This window comes from Gymnoscopelus microlampas (assembly GCF_963454915.1).
Source record: "Gymnoscopelus microlampas genome assembly, chromosome: 4".
In the NCBI taxonomy this organism is placed as follows: domain Eukaryota; kingdom Metazoa; phylum Chordata; class Actinopteri; order Myctophiformes; family Myctophidae; genus Gymnoscopelus; species Gymnoscopelus microlampas.
In genome coordinates, this window is record NC_139941.1 from 57,891,935 (window position 1) to 57,913,338 (window position 21,404).

Below are 21,404 nucleotides of genomic sequence, written 5' to 3' on the forward strand. Positions count from 1 at the left end.
CACACACACACACACACACACACACACACACACACACACACACACACACACACACACACACACACACACACACACACACACACACACACACACACACACACACACACACACACACACACACACACACACAGTACCTGAACGCTGAATCTGTGAACATCATCTGAGGCACTGACTAGTTCAACAGAGGACAGCGAGGACGAGAGACTACGAGGCTGAACAGAGAGAGAGAGGAGGAGCCAGTAAGAAGACAGTAAGAGGAGAAAGAGGAGAAAGGAGACAAAGTGGAAGAGAGCAGAGAAAGGAGATAATCAAGTGGAAGAAAAGAGGATAAAAAAGGGAGAGAAAAAGAGGAGGAAGTAAGAAATGAAAGGATTCCAACAGAGGAGAGAGTTCAGGACAGTTCTACTGTGTGTTCATAGAATACCAGATAAAACCAGCAGTACTAGAGGTCCTGGTAGGACATAAAACCAGCAGTACTAGAGGTCCTGGTAGGACATAAAACCAGCAGTACTAGAGGTCCTGGTAGGACATAAAACCAGCAGTACTAGAGGTCCTGGTAGGACATAAAACCAGCAGTACTAGAGGTCCTGGTAGGACATAAAACCAGCAGTACTACAGGTCCTGGTAGGACATAAAACCAGCAGTACTAGAGGTCCTGGTAGGAGATAAAACCAGCAGTACTAGAGGTCCTGGTAGGAGATTAAACCAGCAGTACTAGAGGTCCTGGTAGATGAGTATAGTGGTTACCTTGGCAGCGAATCTGTGCGTGGCGATGGAGGAGTAGACGTCTCCAGAAGGAACAGGCGTCAGACGAGGTATTCTGACCTTCTCAGACTGACACTGAGAACAGGAGAAGAAGAAGATACTTTATACATCATACATGGCGGCTCGGGGGCCACATGCGGCCCCCACCTTCACTTAATGCGGCCCACAGGTTAATATAGAATACTGATATATTATTGATTTCAGCTGTTATGATTCTAAACATGCAAACATGACCCGCTTTAATTACTTCAGTCTATATTAGTAGCTTAATGACTAGTATTAACATTCTATTGTCTTTTTGATGTCCAATGTATTTGTCTTTAAGTTCATAAAGTCAACATAAGTATAACTACATGTATTTATAATTAAATAAAAATGTTACTTTTCAGGATTCCAATTCAAAAATAGCAAAAACAAATATGGATTCAAATTCAAAAGTAGAAAAAAAATAGCAGATCTACAAGCTGAACACACGTCACACTGAGACTTGTAGCTTGGCTATTTTGTTGTCACCTGTTCTTCTATCTTATCCTGTCGATCCAGAGCTGCTTCCACCGCATCGAAGAACTCATCCTCATTTATCAGACTGTTGGGTCCCTCCTGGAAGACAGACAGACAGACAGACAGACAGGCAGACAGACAAACAGACAGACAGACAGACAGACAGACAGACAGACAGACAGACAGACAGACAGACAGACAGACAGACAGACAGGCAGGCAGACAGACAGACAGACAGACAGACAGACAGGTTAATATTGTGCATGTATAAACTCATCAGTGTGAATATCAAGTCCTCATGCGAGGCTGATATTGGTGTGGAACTGTCTGATGAGATCTGGAGCGAGGGTTTGAAGAGGACTCAGTCAATGCCAGTCTGCAGCTTGTCCAGTTCAAAGTCATGCACAGATTACATTACTCTAAGGTTAAAATGTATCCAACTGTTTCCGATACTGTGACAGATGCAACATCTCCAAGTGTGCTCTTGCCCAAGGATTGTTTTATTCTATCAAAACATGTTAGCTTGGTACAGCAGAGTGTATGGTGTTCATATTGAACCTGACGTAACAACTGCCTTGTTTGGTTGCTCCAAAGCTTCTCTTGCTCTGCCGTACTCTGTCCTGCAGACTCTTATGCTTGGTACACTTATAGCAAAGAGAATAAATGTAACATAGAGGAAGACTTCCACCGCTCCTTGTTTTACCACATGTCTTAATGAGTTTGTATCACTGATACACCTGGAGAGGCTGAGTTGCAACAAACAGGACAGTCTGGCAACATTCTAATACATCTGGGGTTCTATCACGGGTCATCTCCACTCTGTGTGACTGCTCTGTTTTGTACAAGCTCGATTATTAATGTGTCCAACTCAGGGGTCTTCAACGTTTTCAGGCCAAGGACCCCTTGGCTGAGAGTGAGATAAAAGATAAAGCAGGGACCCCCATTATCTATTGTATAAAATATTTATTTTTTCATAGGCTTTGTTTCACAGCACTATCATGTTGGATTCATGTTAATATGTATTTCCAGACATTTAACCATGCACCTAAACAATACTTAGTAAACCTTTCACTCTGTACTTAGTCTGCTCTTTTTTCCACCTACAACAAACCCCTTTGCCGAAAATAGCCGATCTACAAGCTCACAACGCCTCGCAGCGCGAGGCGTTGTGAGCTTGTAGATCGGCTATTTTCGGCTAAAGTTCTCCTCATAATAGGGATGCTTGGTTGAAGTGGTTAAAGTAAACATCACACAAAGATTTGGCGGACCGCTGTAGTAACTCTGAGGACCCCCTGTTGAAGACCTCTGGTCTAACTGTTGTTTGCCTATGCAGTACCTCATTATGATAGGTTAATCACTCATGTTTAACATACATTATAGTCTGGTGTTTGTTTGTCTTATTGTTATGTCTTGTTGATGTCATGTCTTATGAAAAAACTATACAAATTCATATTTAAAAAACCCTCATCAGTGTTCATAATGAGGATGATGATGATGGCCTTCCTCACCTCGTAGTCTGGTCCTCCATACTGAGACTTCTTCTTCATCTCATTCATGGCCGACTTGTAGGCGTCCTCTACCCGCCTGCGCTTCTCCAGCTCCTACACACACGTGCACACACACACACACACGCACACGCACACACACACACACACACACACACACACACACACACACACACACACACACACACACGCACACACAATAAGTAGGAGCAGTTGCCTTAGAACAGCTTAAAGTAGTGAAAATAGCCGATCTACAAGCCTACAGGGTGCAAAGGATAAGTCTTCCTTAGTAGTCTGGTCTAGTTGGGACTGGAACCCAGGTCATCCCACATGACCCCACACATCTCTACTGCTGTCACAAGACACAGCCTCTCCACCTGGGGATGGTTGTGAGGAGCTTCAGGCAGTACTACCAGTCCACCAGTAGAGGTCCTACCACCACCAGAGACCTAGATCTAAATGTCTCAATGTTAGAGTATGGAGAGCTCCTCCTTCTACTGCATGTCCACTCAATGTCTCAATGTCTCAATGTCCATGTCCGTTACAAAGAGCATTACTGCATCAAGAGTAATCAACACACGTTACTAGAACAACTGCTCAAACATTGGCCACATTGCCAAATAATAGAAGAAAGAGGCACACATTGTGAATATATATAATAGCAGTTGCGAGGCGCTGTGAGCTTGTAGATCTGCTATTTTCACAATGTTACTCTGTGGAAGCGAGTCAAACTAAATGTAAAGCCTCAACTCCTACAATTCCAAGTGCTTGTCAGGGTGTGGGGGTCCCCAGTTATGATTATTTTGGGGGGTCCACAGTTCACATATGATTATTTTGGGGGGGTCACAGCCTGAAAAGGTTGAGAACCACTGCACTACACCAAAGTGGTTCTCAAACTTTTTTCATGTCACAGACCCCTAAATTGATTTGTATTTGGCTGTGGACGCCCGTCTGAAAATATGTTGTACCAGGGACCCCCATAAGAAGAGAAGATTTTCAAAATCATTCAAAATTTTCCAAGACTTTTTGAAAATGTTTCAAAAATAGCCGAGATCTAAAAGCTAAGTAATCACTGGGAGGTCTCGCTTATAAGTGATCCTTTTCAATAATAGATTTGTTAAGATTGGACTCCTAATTTACTTCAAATTAATTAAATATTGGAATATTGGATCATGAATGGAACAAAATAAATATAAATAATAGAAAATCAAGGCTTCATTGGCTGAGTAATTGAAAGAAAAAGTAATTGAACTACCCCGTATTTCCCCAAATAGTAGCCCAGGCGTTTTAATATGCAAAATGGATCTGGACCCCAGGCATTTAGAAGAACAATTTGTAGAAAAAGCCTATTTGCAGCCGGCTTTTATCTATTTCTGCACCAGCCTGCACCGGGACATTATTTGGTTACAGTTCCAATTAGGCTGAAGAAACTGCAAATAATAGCCCCGGCTTTTATTTGGGGGTGGGGGAGGCTAGTATTTGAACCGGCATTTAATACACATAATGATCACATCAGGGTGTGTTTGATGGCCCAGCAACATGCAGTAAAACCCTTTAAGACCTGAGAACCATTCTACAAATGCTTTATCAATCAGCAGGTCTAAAAACTACTCAGCAGGATGAGCATCAGCCCTACAGGAGAGTCTTTGCCCTCTAACAGAAACCATCATTAGTCGTAAAATAATGCCCTATTTCATCATACTACAGTCACACAAAAGTAGTAAAAAATAGCCGATAAACAAGCTCACAATGGTTCACCTCTGTTATTGTTGACATTTAAAAAACAAAAACAAAGTGAAAGTAGTAAAGTGTGTACGGGGGTTTTCCCACACACACACTTATATTTTACATTTCCTGAATTGCAACTGTCTAGGACATACAAGGTTTGCACATTGTCACCTGAATATGTACACACACACACACACACACACACACACACACACACACACACACACACACACACACACACACACACACACACACACACACACACACACACACACACACACACACACACACACACGGAGAGGACTTTGCTTTCTTTTAAAGTCTCTTTTAAAATGATAATTGTATATTTTATAGAATTGAAGTGCTTTGCTGGGTGTTTTAAGTGTGGTGTACATGTATGTAGTGTCTTGTCTTGAATGTATGCATTGACCTGAGCAAAACAATGTTCCCGACATCTAATCTAATCTAATCTAGATAAACAGGACGATGCTGTTGATAAAAACACTTTCAGATCAGATTATAAATCAGATTAACTTCAGAGACAAAGAGGAGGAAACACTGAAGGATTATAATCTGACACCTGAACCGTCCATCCTCAGTGTTGCCATGTCTGCTTATTATAAACACCGTTGGGCTTCTTTCTCTGTGAAGTTGCTTGTTAAGTAGGTGTCTCGTGTTTGTATTGTAGTGGAGCCTCCGAGCGTAGTGTTCTTCACATGTATATGGACCTAACTTTGAATTCCAACACATTTTGCTAGTCTGGGATGGCTCAGGGTAGAAGACAGGGTTGAGCAATTAAACCTGGGATTGTTTTTTAAGCCATTAAGACCTGGAACGCATCTGTGTCACTTTAGAGTTCTTTGGCTATTCAAAAATAGCAGATCTACAAGCTCATAGCGCGGCACCGAGTGCCGCACTATGAGCTTGTAGATCTGCTATTTTTGAAAAATCGTAAACAAATATTTGTAATATTTTTTTCAAAAATCAGTTTTTTTCTGATTTAGAAAACATTTTAAGAATCGGACTCAGGCCTTAATGGGTTAAGCTAGTCAAAGGGGCAGTGCCCTCAAAGCCCTCAATACCTGACTAACTACTTCTCCAAAGTGAGCGACACCCACAGCCACAACACTAGAGGGAGAGACAACAACGATCTGGTGTCACCATCTATAGAACAAACATGGGAAACCTCTCTTTCTACTGCAAGCATCATCTATTAGAGACAGGACAGCTCTCACATCCGCTAAATCCTGAATATGAATTATTGCCTTCTGGTCAAAGGTTAAAGACCCCTGCAGCTAAAAACAACAGGTACACATTCTCATTTGTACCTACAGTACAGTACAGTACAGTACAGTACAGTACAGTACAGTACAGTACAGTACAGTACAGTAGTACAGTACAGTACAGTACAGTACAGTACAGTACAGTAGTACAGTAGTACAGTACAGTACAGTACAGTACTTCCATTCCTGCCATCAATAACAGAAGCAGGAGGAGGCAGCTATTAGTAGCTGTTATTATCTCGATCTTGTGATCATGTCTACCGGTATGTCTATGTGTATGTCTATGTGTATGTATGTTTACTGTGTCTTGGAGTTTCTTATTATTATCTGCTCTAACATAAATTGCCTAGTTTGGGACATAATAAACTGAACTTTAACTGACACCAAAATGTGGAATGCCCCGAAACGCCTATAAATCCATAGGCCTATAAATCCATCTTTTAGGAGTCTGCAAGGGGAGATAAACTCACTTTTCCCTTAGAAAGGAGACGTCATTCACTGCTGACATTTTCCCCCTTTTGATTGATTGATTGTTTGATTGATTTGACTATTTTATTAAAACTCTATATTTCCTTAACTTTTTACAGTGTGGAAAACGACTCGTTTTCGATCCGAGATCACTCCGCCATGGTGACTCACGTGAGAGATGTTATTGTTCCAGGCGTTAGCCAGGACCATCCACCATCGTGCACGCATATATATTGTTTACAATCGGGTGCTCGTCGTGGAGTAGCAGCTGTAAACATCGTATAGTGTTACAAACGCTGAGATCTCTGGCACTCAACGTCACCTTTTTTAATAAAACTCTGGCACCGAATGTGTTAAAAAACTACTTTGTCTAAAAGGTCCGTTCATAAAAGTCCTTGCGGTCTTGTTTCCAACGAGGTCCTTGGTATTCAGTTCATAAACATATATAGTGGCACCAAAGTTCAAACATCATCAAATACAGAAAAAAAAACTGAATATCACTATATGTACACTATGTGTTTTCTCCTTTGTACATATAGTGTTTTATATGTATTGATGATAATGTGTATTGTTGTGTTATTCTTATGCTATGTTGATGAATTGAATACATACTGTAGGACCACAATGGAAAGCATGACTTTCTTTGTGTTATCCTTTTATCTTTAATGTCTGACAGTACCTCTGTGCTGTTTACATTTCTGTATTCAAAAACAATCAAAACCACATTGTGAATCGGTGCATTTAAGTGACAATCAGTGTTGATTTCGTGGACTAAAACTATGACGAAAAATGTGTGTCGACTACCTTTTTACACTGACCAAAACTACATAAAAACTAAACTACTATGACTAAAACTAAGACAATTTCATGAACAAATAAAAACTAGACTAAAGATGTTACTAGAGGGACTAGTGGAGAAGAGATCCAGTAGAACTAAGACTAGTGGAGAAGAGATCCAGTAGAACTACAAGACAAGTAATTTTGTGTTTTGGTTGCACTCGGGTGTTGCACTCTGAAAATAGCAGATCTACAAGCTCACAACGTGTCGCGCTGCGACACGTTGTGAGCTTGTAGATCTGCTATTTTCAGCATACAACCAATCAGCCATTACGACGCCATAAAGGCCCGATAAAATACTATAATCTTATGATATTTAGTCGACTAAAACTAGACAAAAACTAAAACATTTCAGATGACTAAAATATGACTAAAACTAAATGGAATTTTATTCAAAAGAAAATGACTAAAACGAAATAAAAATGTGCTGACAAAATCAACACTGGTGACAATAAAGTGAATGTGAATGATAGCTGCACTATTCTATCTGCCAACATCTGACTTTATATTATAAATATATATATATATCATGATATCATCTCTACAGAGGATCTGCAGGTAAACACGGCTTATTCCTTCCAAACAGTTGAGGAAACGTTTGTCATTCCAGCAGGAACAGATCAGAGATATCAGCTCCTTGATCACTGTAATGTTGGAATCAATATTTGTCTCTAAAATTACCCTGAGATCTGATTCCTGCACATTATAATCACTCTCACACACGCACGCACACACACACACACACACACACACACACACACACACACACACACACGTTTGTATTGCTATACTTGAGCATGAGGGCGGCAATTTTGTGAATGCCATTTTTAAATATTGCCATTTTTAACCATAAGCCGATACTAACAGTATTACAAGTACACACACACACACACACACACACACACACACACACCATGACTCACTTAAGCAGTTAAAGTCAGGTTAGATTTCACAAGGCCTTTTAAGACAGACAATGTGCACACTTATCACTCACACACACACACACACACACACACACACACACACACACACACACACACACACACACACACACACACACACACACACACACACACACACACACACACACACACTAGATGAGGGATAACCTGACAGTGTGTGCAGTAATCTCCTGGCCTAGTTTACTTGGTAACACCCAAACCTGGCGGACCGGGCCAGAGGAACCACTCCCTCTGTTACAGTGCTTCTCAAAGTGGGGCCCGGGGGGGACCCCTAGGGGTCCTTAAGGGGGTCCCCCAGGAAAAAGTGTTCATTAGCATAAACATAGCAGATCTACAAGTCCACAATGCGTCCCAACGCTGTGGGCCTGTAAATGTTTTGAATGATTTTGTAAATTCCAAACACAAATCTTCTCCTACGGGGGTCCCTGGCACAACGTCTTTTTTTCAGATGGGGATCCGTGGCCAATAGCGCCATGTGTCGCACTATGAGCTTGTAGATCTGCTATTTTTGTATAGCCACATTATGATATTACAAAACACACATTAACCACTTTAGCCCTATTTTATACCTAGGCTATTTTCAAACATTTTTGTACTTTTACTTTTGGTACTTTAAGTACATTTTGATGCCAATACTTTGGTACTTTTACTCAAGTACATTTTTTATTCCAGACTTTTACTTGTAACAGATTATTTCCACATTGCAGTATTGGTACTTTTACTTAAGTAAAACATTTGAGTACTTTTTCGTATTAGTTCTTTAGCCCATTGGTTCTAAAAGTGGGGTCCGGGGACCCCCATTGGACCCCCAGGGGTCCTTGAGGGACTTCCAGGGGGTCCCCAGCTAAATGATAGAGTTAGTTAGGAACCACATCGACCCTTATGGGTCTGTAAGCCAGAGTGTACGGGTCCATTTGGTTCCATCTGTACACTCTTAGTTAGTTACATAAACATAGATTTGACAATATAAATTGGGGTCCCAGAGATAGAAATGTCATTAAATGGGGGTCCGTAGCCCTAATGCATGTCACACTGGGGGTCCTTGAAATTCAAATGGTTGAGAATCACTGCTAGAGCCGTGAAAAAAAACTCTTATGGGGGTCCCCTGGCAGATCTTTTCAAATGGGGGTCCGTGGGATAATAAGTGTGAATTTGGGGGTCCTTGACATGAAAAAGCTTGAGAACCACTACTTTAGCCTCTCATTACTAGTAGTATTTATTACTACTCTGAACTGTATCACCTTTTATCTGTTTCTTACTGCTGTTCAGCCTTTGACAAATGACCTCCCCCACACAGTATCTATCTACTGACCCCCCCCCCCCCCCCCCCACACACACACACTATCTATCTACCTTCCTGACCTGTACTATGGCGTTTATTATGGTGTCCTTGTTTCATTTGATTAAACCCAGCAGTCTAAATAACATGTAAATGACATGTTAAACTTTGCATGAGACTGCATGGTTGTCAAGGCTATAGGTCAATGCTACAGGCTGAGATACAGTCATGTGACACCTGCCTGTCCATGTGCTTGGTTGCTACCATAGTGCCTTGTCAGCCGTGTGCGTTATGTGCCTCTGTCCCACTGACAACACTGAGACTTTGTTTAAGTTGTAATGTAAAGGCCTTTTAGACTTCTGAACGCCTTACGGTGACACACACGCACACACACACACACACACACACACACACACACACACACACACACAAAGGTGTGAGTCATTTCAAATTAAGTGAGGATATTTCAACTTGAGCAAAAGATGAGAAAGGGATGCAAATTTCGCCTCAATCACAACCGGCCGACTCAACAACACGTCAATAAGTGTCAATACGTCGTCGTTGTATATGAACCACTTAAACCCCCAGCATCCTCACTGTGGCGAGGGCTTTCACCGAAAATAGCCAACCGATCGACAAGCTCCACCGGGTTATTTTCAGAAAAAAAGCCTCTTCCCCACAATGACAACAGAAAACAGAACAAAGACAGCGTGGCGTTCAGCCAGGTTAACACACAACGTCACAGGCTGACAGCAGAGCCCTGAGGGACTCCGGTCAACCATATGTAAATCTACACGGCACAAGAAACATCCTCCTCTGTCTACCGTGTGAACGGCAGCCTCACAGAGGATGACTGACAAGCCGTCAGACAGACAGACAGACAGACAGACAGACAGACAGACAGACAGACAGTCAAACACAGACAAGCGGTCAGTCTGTCTGTCTGTCAGACAACAGGTCCATAATAACCCTTTAAGACCTGGAACGCATCTGTGTCACTTTAGATGTCTTTGGCTATTCAAAAATAGCAGATCTACAAGCTCATAGCGCGGCACCGAGTGCCGCGCTATGAGCTTGTAGATCTGCTATTTTTGAAAAATCTTGAAAAAAAAAAAGTGTAGTTTTTTTTTTCCAAAAACTGTTAGGATTTAGATTTTTTTTCAAGAATCGCCTCAGGTCTTAATGGGATAACAGACATCTTACTGTAAAGAACAGACTACAGGTCCATATCTTACGGTATAGAACAGACTACATGTACTCAGAGGGATCCAGGGTCTCTGGGTCTGGTGGTGTTTGTCGTGTCTCCATTGCAGAGAAGGCTGTTTCCACAAGTTCCACCACGCCGTCCTGGCTGTCATCCTTTATGACAATCCTCTCAACGCGTCCACAGAGTGCTCAGTACTAGTGTGTGTGTGTGTGTGTGTGTGTGCCTTATTAACGCTGTTTCACACACACAGCCTTTCATCTACACTGGTAACTGACAATAGCCATGAACACACACACTATGAACACACACGCCCATATGAACACACACGCCCATATGAACACACACCCATAGGAACACAGAGAGCCAACCAGGTGGTTTCAGGGCTGAAGTCTCACTCAACTGAAACCTCCCCCTGTTTCTGTCCTCTCGTTTAGGGTTGGGCCACACACACACACACACACACACACACACACACACACACACCCACCTCTCTATCCGCCTTGGCTCAGCTAATGTTGTAAAACCAGTTTTGTGTGTTTGTGTGTGTGTGTGTGTGTGTGTGTGTGTGTGTATTACCATACTTGCGAGAACCAAGTATAGTAGAATTTGAAGAAATATACATTGTGAGGACCGTTCTCCTGGTCCTCACAGGACAAATGGTTGTTTTATAGTTAAAAAAAACATTTTTTAGAGTTTACGTTTACAATCAGAAAAACATTCAGGTCAGGATTAGACATTTAGGTGTCTTAGAGGTCAGGTTTAGGGATTGGAATTAGAGTTCAACATGATTTATACTTAGTTGCGCGCCAGTGTCATGCACCGAAAAATAGCCGATCTATAAGCTCACAACGCGTCGCAGCGCGGCGCGTTGTGGGCTTGTAGATCTGCTGTTTTTCGGCTTTAGGCTTACGGTTAAAAAGTGGCAATCATTATTTTTAAATGGCATTCCTAACATGGCTGTCCTAAAATGTTGATGTCCTCACAAGTATAGTAATACAAACGTGTGTGTGTGTGTGTGTGTGTGTGTGTAATGTGTGCTTTACTCGGGGCCATGACACAGACATTCCTCTGCAGGTAAACCACACACACACACACTGTGGGAGTGGGAGGTCCTTGTCATTGTGTGATCACAGAGTGAATCAACGTGACAATAAGGAAGTCATGCATGGATTAACCCATTAAGACCTGGAACTGTGTCATTTTTAGATTTGAGCAAAAAAGCATTATTTTACACTTTGGGCTATTCAAAAATAGCAGATCTACAAGCACCGAGTGCCGCGCTACGAGCTTGTAGATCTGCTATTTTTGAAAAATCGTGAAAATGTGTGAAAATCTTTGAATAGATATATTTTTAAAGCGAACATTTGTAACTCAAATCTTTGCTTCTGGGGGTCCCTGGAACAACATATTTTGATGGGGGTCCGCGGCCAAATACATATAATTTTGGGGGTTCTTGGCATGAAAAAGATTGAGCACCACAGATATAGAAACATACATTTTCAGAAAACTGTTGAGATTTAGGAGACATGTAGAATCGGCTTCAGGTCTCAATGGGTTAAACACAACATGACAGAAATATGTAGTCTGGCCATAGGACCACAATGGAAACACAGTGATATCCTTTCAGCCTTAATGTCTGACTGTACCAGATGCTGTTTTACTATTTCTACTAATAAAGAATTCAATGAATGAAGAATGAAAAGTCCTGTGTGAAAGGAACACAGTCCTACAATGACCCAGTGGCTCCTAACACAATCTTTGAATATATATTTAAAGTGAACATTTGTAACTGTTAAATGTCTCAACAAATGTCGCTATATCAGTGGTGCTCCAACTTTGTCTTGTGAAGGACCCCCAAAGTTATGTTTTTGGCCCGACGATCCCCATCAAATGATGTTGTTCCAGGGTTCGATCCCGGGCTCCCCCAGAGTTAGTGTGGAAGTGTCCTTGAGCAAGACACTGTCTGAACCCCTAATGACTCCTGATGAGCAGGTTGGTGTCTTGTATGGTTTCCTCCTCCATCATTGTGTGAATGTGTGTGTGTGTGTGTGTGTGTGTGTGTGTGTGTGTGTGTGTGTGTGTGTGTGTGTGTGTGTGTGTGTGTGTGTGTGTGTGTGTGAGCGTGTGCGTGTGCGTGTGCGTGTGCGTGTGCGTGTGTGTGTGTGAATGTGTGTGTGAATGAGTGAATGTAACGCACAATCTATGTAAAGCGCTTTGGATAAAAGCGTTATATAAATGCACCATTTACATTGACTTTGTGTCAAAACCAGGGACCATACAATGCTGGGGTTGTGTAAAACATGGACGATGGATTCAGGACCAGCATGGAATGAGTTAACAACTGTGCTTGGGTGAATGTATGAGGAGCTGATCGTTGACATCCTGCTTTTATAGGAGACATCTATACAATGTGCTTTCTGCGCACGACCAGCTTATTGCACAAGGTGTGTGTGTGTGTGTGTGCGCCTCTGTCTGTGTGTGTGTGTGTGTGTGTGCGTGTGAGCGTGTGTGTGTGTGTACCTTGTCCAGTCTCTTCTGCCAGCTGTCCTCTCGTTTGACCATGAGCTCTATGCAGTGAGACAGGGTGGACAGGATGCCGGCCGTGGTCGCCTTGAATGTGATGGCCTCGCCTTTGAAGTCTATCCCGTTGATGCCTTTAGGGCTGGCTGGAGCAAACACTGTGACACACACACACACACACACACACAAACACACACACACACACACACACACACACACACACACACGCACGTTATTAATGTTACAAGAGATGTCCGATATTAGCGGCCAAGTTCTCCCCCTCAACTACCCTTCTCCGTTCTCTACACCAGCAGTTCTCAAACTTCAAGGACCCCCAAATTGACACGCGGACCCCCATTTCAAAAGATATGCCAGGGACCCCCATAAGAGAAGATTTTTTACGGCTCTAGAAGTGATTCTCAACCATTTTAATTTCAAGGACCCCCAGTTTGACATGCATTAGGGCTACAGACCCCCATTTAATGGCATTTCTATCACTTGGACCGCAATTTATATTGTAAAATCTATGTCAATTTAACTCTGAGAGTGTACAAATGGAACCAAATGGACCCGTTAGGGTCCATTTGGTTCCATTTGTACACTCTCAGAGTTACAGACCCATAAGGGTCCATTTGGTGCCTAATCTATCATTTAGCCGGGGACCCCCTGGAACTCCCTCAAGCACCCCTGGGGGTCCCCGGACCCCACTTTGAGAACCAATGCTCTACACTGGCTCCCCATAGCGGCTCGCATCCAGTTTAAAACCCTGGTGCTAGCCTATAGGGCAGTGAAAGGAACAGCTCCTTCTTACCTCCAGGCTAAGGTCGATGCTTACACCCCTGCCCCGACCACTACGGTCTGCCACATCAGGGCGACTGGTTTCCCCGTAGGGGAAGAGGCTGAAAACCCATCTCTTCAGGAAACACTACCCTTCCTCTTAGCCTTGCCTACTTGTATTCAATTAGTTCTACGAGCTCTTGTCTTATTGGATCTTGTTTATTTGATACACTTATTTGTTTTAGCTCTTGCTCATTTGATTTTCCTATTTGTCTCATCTGTTTTAAGACAGTAGGTAGCTGATATATTACACTTTTACCTTAGCGCTAGGTATACTCTTAGTTGCTTGTTTTAGAAGAGAATGCACTTCAGACTTCTGGTGATTAGTAGTTTCGTTCCCTACCTATGTTGAATGCACTTATTGTAAGTGGCTTTGGATAAAAGCGTCTGCTAAATGACTGTCATGTAGCGGCCAATGTAAACAAAAACATAAAATATCAGTATGTTTTTATCTAGTTGTCGTGGGAGCGTTGTCAGGATCATCTCAGGGAGAGCAGAGGATCCAAGGGCCAAGTGCTCAGTGGTGTAAAGTAACAAAGTACATGTACTCAAGTACTGTACAATTTTGAGCCATTTTTAAATAAATATGAAAGTGGAGTGTGCAATGCATTCTGTATCACCAGGATTATAGATATTCATTCTGTATGACAGGTTATTATCACCAGGATTATAGATATTCATTCTGTATGACATATTATTATCACCAGGATTATAGATATTCATTCTGTATGACAGGATTATAATATTCTGGGTGGAATATGAATATTCTGGGTGGGATGATAATAATCCCAGTGTAAACTTTAATAATGTGTTGTAATAAATAAAAAGCTCACATTTCTCCTTGCTGCCGTTGTTGTTGTGTAGACAGTCTCCTCCATCGGGCCGGGTGGAGGTGGTGGTGGATGATGTGGTGGTTGATGTGGTGGTGGATGTGGGGGTGGAGGTGGAGGTGGCCAGGAAGTCATCTTCATCCTCCTCCACTACTAGAGGAACACAGTGGAGACAACAAGGCTGATTGTACTGTATGTATGGTGTCCCTTAAGGTGACTCTCCAGTCTCCACCTAACAGACTCCTTCAGTCTGTTGGCATCTTGTTCAGCACAAACCGTCAGCCGACTCATTTTTACAGGCAGCGTTGCCATATTTTGTGAGAGAAAAAAGCAACCGGGTCTCGTTAAACGTGCCCAAAAGAAGCAACTTAGACCACATGAGCAATTTAAACCTATATGCATCGGCTATTTGAAAATAACAGATCTATTTTCAAAAACTCTTGCAACAAAATCTGGAATATATGGGATATTTTTAAAACATTTTAACAACACAAAAATGCACACAGCATTTTCATGAAAATATTTGAGAACCACTGTTTTAAATACAACAATTTAAAAATGGAAACAAGCCTAAATAAGCAACTAAACTTTAGAAACAAGCCCAAAAAAACAAAACCCACAACTACCAATTTTTACAAGAAACTTCACAGAGAAAGAAGCCCAAAGTCGCGTATAATAAGCCGACATGGCAACACTGATTACAGAGACAAGGGAAGGGACCGTTTCTCTACTCGTGCTTTGATTCTCTTCTCTACCCCACGGCTATCCACGCCTTTACCGGGCGAGATACGACCGAACCCGCTCGGTCGCTGATCGACGGTGGAGAGCGGTGGAGAGCTGGCTTTATACCAAGGGTTCTCAAGCTGTTAACACTCACAGTGGTCAGCCTGGAGTCAATTATCTTTGTTATAGTTATAGGGCAGTGTTTCTTTTTGTGAAGCAAAGGATACACATATACATTTCTGTTCAAATATATGGGTTGCTTCCTTTTTTTCCAAAGACATACACACAAAAAAAAATCCAAAATAGGACCAACATTTTTAGCTTGCGGCCCTTGGACTTTTGGTATTTTGCTGAGTGGCCCCTGAGCCATCTTAAGTTGAGTAGCCCTGTTATAGGGGATCATGTGACGTGTCACTGTCAGCTCCAGAACCTGGTAAAGTTCATCCTCTTGTGTGAATAGCACTGTCCCTCTGAATAAAAATGAAAACATCTCTGTCCATTGTAGACTTTGTGTGGGCAACACGTCGCTTTCAACCACACACTTTATTTACGACCCTTTTCCCCCTAAAATTAATTTGTTAAGCCTGTGTTGTTGTACTGTATGTGTGTATGTTTGGGTCTCTTTTGGGTGTCATGTCTGCAGCAGAACAGCAGAGGGCAGCAGAGTGATACTGGCTGCTTCACAGAGAGGCCACGCCCCCTCTGAAACCTAACACCCAGCAGAGTGGAGCTGCTCAGGGTGTAGTGTATGTATGGATTAGTTTAGTCTTTTAAAACATCAAAGTTACACAGGAACTGATGTTAAAAATATACAACTGCTTGGTAAGCCGCACGGCTACGGCTTTTTGTAACCATGCCAACAGTGAATAATTAATGTTAAGACTGCAAACATCTATAGGAAACATTTAGAAATACCAATATTCACTGATGCTATTTTTCTAACACAGTTATTTTTTTTCCCTCTTCTATAAGTCAGTGGTTCTCAAACTTCTTCATGTCAAGGATCCCCAGAATTATATGTATTTGGCTGCGGACCCCCATCTCAAAATATTGTGTTCCAGGGACCCCCCATAGGCAAAAATTTGAGTTACAAATGCTCGCTTTAAAAGAAAATATATATATATTCAACGATTTGCACAAGTTTTCAAAAACTCGGTGCAACGCTATGAGCTTGTAGATCTGCTATTTTTGAATAGCCAAACTATAAAATTATGGTTAAAATGATTGTGTAACACTATATAAACACATTTTGCTGGGGACCCCCTGGTACCCCTCCAAGGACCCCTGGGGGTCCCCGGACCCCACTTTGAGAACCAATGCTCCTCGGCTGCAGTGTCTACGTAGAGGCTGCACCTTGGACTCAGCCCGTCACAGTCATTGCATCACCGCCTCGTCGCAATTATGTGAGATAATAGCAATTGTTTTTTGCATAATCGTCATTATCATTTCAATGTTGAAAAATGTGCATACATTTTCTAAAGGATCATTACCACTATTTTCACTTTTTTAAAGTATACAATTATTAACTCTCTCAGTGCCAAGCCACAAGTTATCCCAAGTTTTTTTTTTTAATGCCCTCAGTGCCAGAACGAGAAATCCCGAGTTGAAAAAATAAATAAATAAATAAATAAATAAAGATTTGGGAAAAGAATGTTCAGAACCCAAGATATCGTGATCCGAAGATTTGCTGCTCCATTCACTCCTTGTTGAACTTGAAAAAGGCTGTATCTCGCTTCCTTTTACTTTGAAAAAAAATAGAAAATGCTGCCACAGTATGAACATATTTTTTTATTTCATTGGCACTGAGAGATTTTTGGGGTATATTTAAGTTATTTGTCATTATGATGCCCCATCTTATACGCCTCCTTATGCCAGTGGTCCCCCAAAACATTTTGGGGGCTTTGGGATATTTTTCATATTCCATCCTGATTGGCTAAGATTGGCCTCATTTTCTGGCACATGAAAAGGTTTGAGCACCACTGATATTATAACATAGTTTTTTTTGTTTTAAAAATATATATAAATTCATAAGACCAGGGGTCTTCAATGTTTTTCAGGCCAAGGACCCCCTAGCTGAGAGAGAGATGAAGCAGGGACCCCCTCTATATTGTATAAAATTGTGTTTCAGATTAAACCTTTTACTTGGTCTGCTCTTTTTTTCCCTCTACACCTATCCCTCTTTGCCAAAAATAGCCAATCTACAAGCTCACAACGCCTCGCAGCGCGAGGCGTTGTGAGCTTGTAGATCTGCTATGTTTGGCTAAAGTTCTCCTCAGAATAGGGATGCTAGGGTTCAAGTGGTTGTAAAAAGAAAAAAATCAAATCAGACAAAGATTTGGCGAACCCCCTGTAGTAACTCTGAGGACCCCCTAGGGGTCCCAGACCCCTGGTGTAGACTCTAATGGATGGAAAAGGACCAGGTCTTTTGTTTGCACTTGTTTGAACACTATTTGAGTTGTTGACGTGTGCTGTTGTAAATCACAATGTTGCTGTAATGCAGTCTAACCTAGTGAGCTTCTTTGATAATGAATCATTTATATCTGCAATAGCCAGTCCTACATGTTTAGTTGTGATCATCTTTGTAATGAAAACCATACATTGATGAAATGCATATTGTATCCTATTCTATTCACGTTTATGTTTCTTGTATTACGGTGCTATAGCTATTTCTCAATCGGCATAGGCCAATCGGGCCGGTGTTGAACTGAACATTTGTTATTTTGGTGGGTAAAACAACCCCCAAACATTTTTAAGTACCGAAATGGGTACCGATTGTTTGATAATACTCCTACAGATTTTGTCCAAACATCGTGCAAATCGGCGCCTACCTGACCCGGTGGAGACCTGTGCTCTGAGGAGCACTTTTTCTAGTTATTATCATAAGTACCTGTGTCTCTCTGGAACTCGTCCTTGTTGTCCTCTGCACAGGTGTCAAAGAACTTCTGCAGCGTGTCCACCTGTCTGCACAGGATGTCTCTGAACGTCTCCATCTCTGCTAGCTTCTCACGCAGGCTGTGACCCTTCTGACACACACAGAGACACACAGAGACACACAGAGACACACACACACACACACACACACACACACACACACACAATTACACATAGTTACACACAGACAGAGACAGTTTATAATCATGCATAACAACTTATAACAAGGTTGTTTTTTTTTACTTACATTTTTATCCCACGATTTTGTAACCCCATTTTTTTCCACCCAGTGCCAATTGTCTATGTAATCCTGGGCACTACACTCCCTCTGCCAACCTAGGGAGGCCAGGGCCGAGCTCATGCCTCCTTCAATGCATGAGAGCCAACTGACCTTCTTGTCACCTGACAGGGGAGAGTTTCTCTGGTAGGACGTAGCACGTGGAAGGAACACGTTATTCCAACCAGTTCCCTTCCCCTCCATCAGGCGCCCCGGCTGGCCAGGGGGAGGCAGTATAGAGACCAGGATTACTGCATGTTTTTGTGAGGGTAGGAGACACGGGGAGAACATGCAAACTCCACACAGAGTGGGCCCTTTCACCAACCCCACCTACTAGGGTATGGGCGCTGATGACGCGGAGGAGAGATCACGCCCCCAGCGCCCACAGCGTCCCCCAGGACCTTCTAGCTGTGAGGCGACAGCGCTACCGACTGCACCACCGTGCCCCCAACTTATAACAAGGTTGATGAAGTATTATAAGTGCTGGTCATAATGCACTATAAGCTCAGCGGAACAACATTATCATCATCATCTGTTTACTGTCCGCTTTCCAGGCACCGCTGGGTTCTCATTATGGCGTTCTTCCACCGGTAACGGTCCATGGCTCATGATCTCATGATGGATGCAGAGTGCTTTCATGTCAGCTAACACGGTCGTCTGCCAGGTCTTCTTAGGCCAGGCAGAGGGTCTTGTCCCCTCCAAGTTAATGGACATTACTTTCTTCACTTCCTTACTATGTGTCCGTACCATGGCAGTCTGCCTCTCCTCACCACGTCCACTATGGCCTTCACTCACATCTGCTGTCTCAGCTCTGCTCTGGTCTTTGTTCTGGCCGATCTACACGGTCACAACTTTTTTCTGTTCTGGCCCCACAGTGGTGGAATGAACTCCCCACTGATGTCAGGACAGCAGAGACACTGATGTCAGGACAGCAGAGTCACTGATGTCAGGACAGCAGAGTCACTGATGTCAGGACAGCAGAGTCACTGATGTCAGGACAGCAGAGACACTGATGTCAGGACAGCAGAGTCACTGATGTCAGGACAGCAGAGTCACTGATGTCAGGACAGCAGAGTCACTGATGTCAGGACAGCAGAGTCACTGATGTCAGGACAGCAGAGTCACTGATGTCAGGACAGCAGAGTCACTGATGTCAGGACAGCAGAGTCACTGATGTCAGGACAGCAGAGTCACCGATGTCAGGACAGCAGAGTCACCGATGTCAGGACAGCAGAGTCACCGATGTCAGGACAGCAGAGTCACCGATGTCAGGACAGCAGAGTCACTGATGTCAGGACAGCAGAGACACTGATGTCAGGACAGCAGAGACACTGATGTCAGGACAGCAGAGTCACTGATGTCAGGACAGCAGAGACACTGATGTCAGGACAGCAGAGTCACTGATGTCAGGACAGCAGAGTCACTGATGTCAGGACAGCAGAGACACTGATGTCAGGACAGCAGAGACACTGATGTCAGGACAGCAGAGTCACTGCCCATCTTTCACCACAGGCTGAAAACCCACCTCTTCAGGAAACACTACCCTGACCCATCCTCTTAGCCTTGCCTGCTTGTTGTTAAAGGGCAAGACCACTTTGGTAGAGGTTTGGTTTGTGTAGTTACCTTGCCATGATGTAACTCCAAAGGTGGACAAGAAATGAAAAACTAATTGCTCCATTAATTAGAAATTGATAATTAAAAATATGCTCCCATTGACTTACATTGTACACTGAAACAGCTCTCAAAGTCACTCTTTTAGCCCATACACGAACATAAACTAAGCTGATTCAGACAATATAGAACATCAGCAAACCCAGTACTGTTTATTTTTTAATAAAAATGTCCAGGTTTTCTTTCTAATAAAAATAGCTAAATCAACAGTAAGTTAACATTTTTATTAAAAAAAAAAACAGTACTGGGTTTGGTGATGTTCTATATTGTCTGAATCGACTTTGTTTACATTCGTTTACATGCTAAAAGAGCAACTTTGAGAGCTGTTTTACTGTACAATGTAAGTCAATGGAGAGCATATTTTGAATTATCAATTTCTAATCAATGCAGCAATTATTTTTTATTTCTTGCCCACCTTTGGAGTTACATCATGGCGAGGTAACTACACAACCCAAACCTCTACCAAAGTGGTCTTGCCCTTTAACTAGCTGTACAAACTCTTGTTTTATTGTTTTATTGGATCTTGTTTATTCGATACACTGATTTGTTTTAGCTCTTGCTCATTTGATTTTCCTATGTGTCTCATCTGTTTAAGACAGTAGGTAGCTGATATATTGCACTTTTACTTTAGCACTAGGTATACTCTTAGTTGCTTGTTTTAGAAGAGAATGCACTTAAGACTTCTGGTGATTAGTAGTTTCGTTCCCTACCTATGTTGAATGCACTTATTGTAAGTCACTTTGGATAAAAGCATCTGCTAAATGACTGTAATGTAATATAATGTAATGTTAGGAAGGGCATGAGTTCCCTGAACTTCTTCCATCCACTTCTCACCCTTGTGATCAACGCTCGGTGCAGTCGATTTAGTCCACTAAATCTACAGTCTATTTAGTCCACTAAAATGTGGCTGAGTTTACATTTGGTTGCATGCTGAAAATAGCAGATCTACAAGCTCATAACGTGTCGCGCTGCAACGCGTTGTGAGCTTGTAGATCTGCTATTTTCAGAGCGCAACACCCGAGCGCAACCAAACATAAAATGTCTTGTCTTTTAGTTCTACTGGATCTCTTCTCCACTAGA

General features: G+C 42.4%; 1 protein-coding gene across 5 annotated transcripts in view; it reads right to left on the reverse strand.

Moving 5' to 3' along the window:
• Positions 1-21,404, reverse strand: part of LOC311043859 (ceramide transfer protein-like) — a 68,686-nt gene that overhangs the window by 9,886 nt on the left and 37,396 nt on the right. Inside the window, exons 5-11 of one of the 5 annotated variants that reach the window (XM_084055243.1) lie at positions 18,333-18,465; positions 14,726-14,875; positions 13,056-13,213; positions 2,775-2,867; positions 1,279-1,365; positions 748-840; positions 135-212 (exon numbers count right to left, since the gene is read on the reverse strand). In XM_084055243.1, coding sequence (XP_083911369.1) covers positions 135-212; positions 748-840; positions 1,279-1,365; positions 2,775-2,867; positions 13,056-13,213; positions 14,726-14,875; positions 18,333-18,465 — 792 coding nt within the window. Of the gene's footprint in view, positions 1-134; positions 213-747; positions 841-1,278; positions 1,366-2,774; positions 2,868-13,055; positions 13,214-14,725; positions 14,876-18,332; positions 18,469-21,404 lie in introns of all 5 variants that reach the window. The other 4 variants (XM_084055242.1, XM_084055241.1, XM_084055245.1 and 1 more) reach the window with 4 other exon arrangements.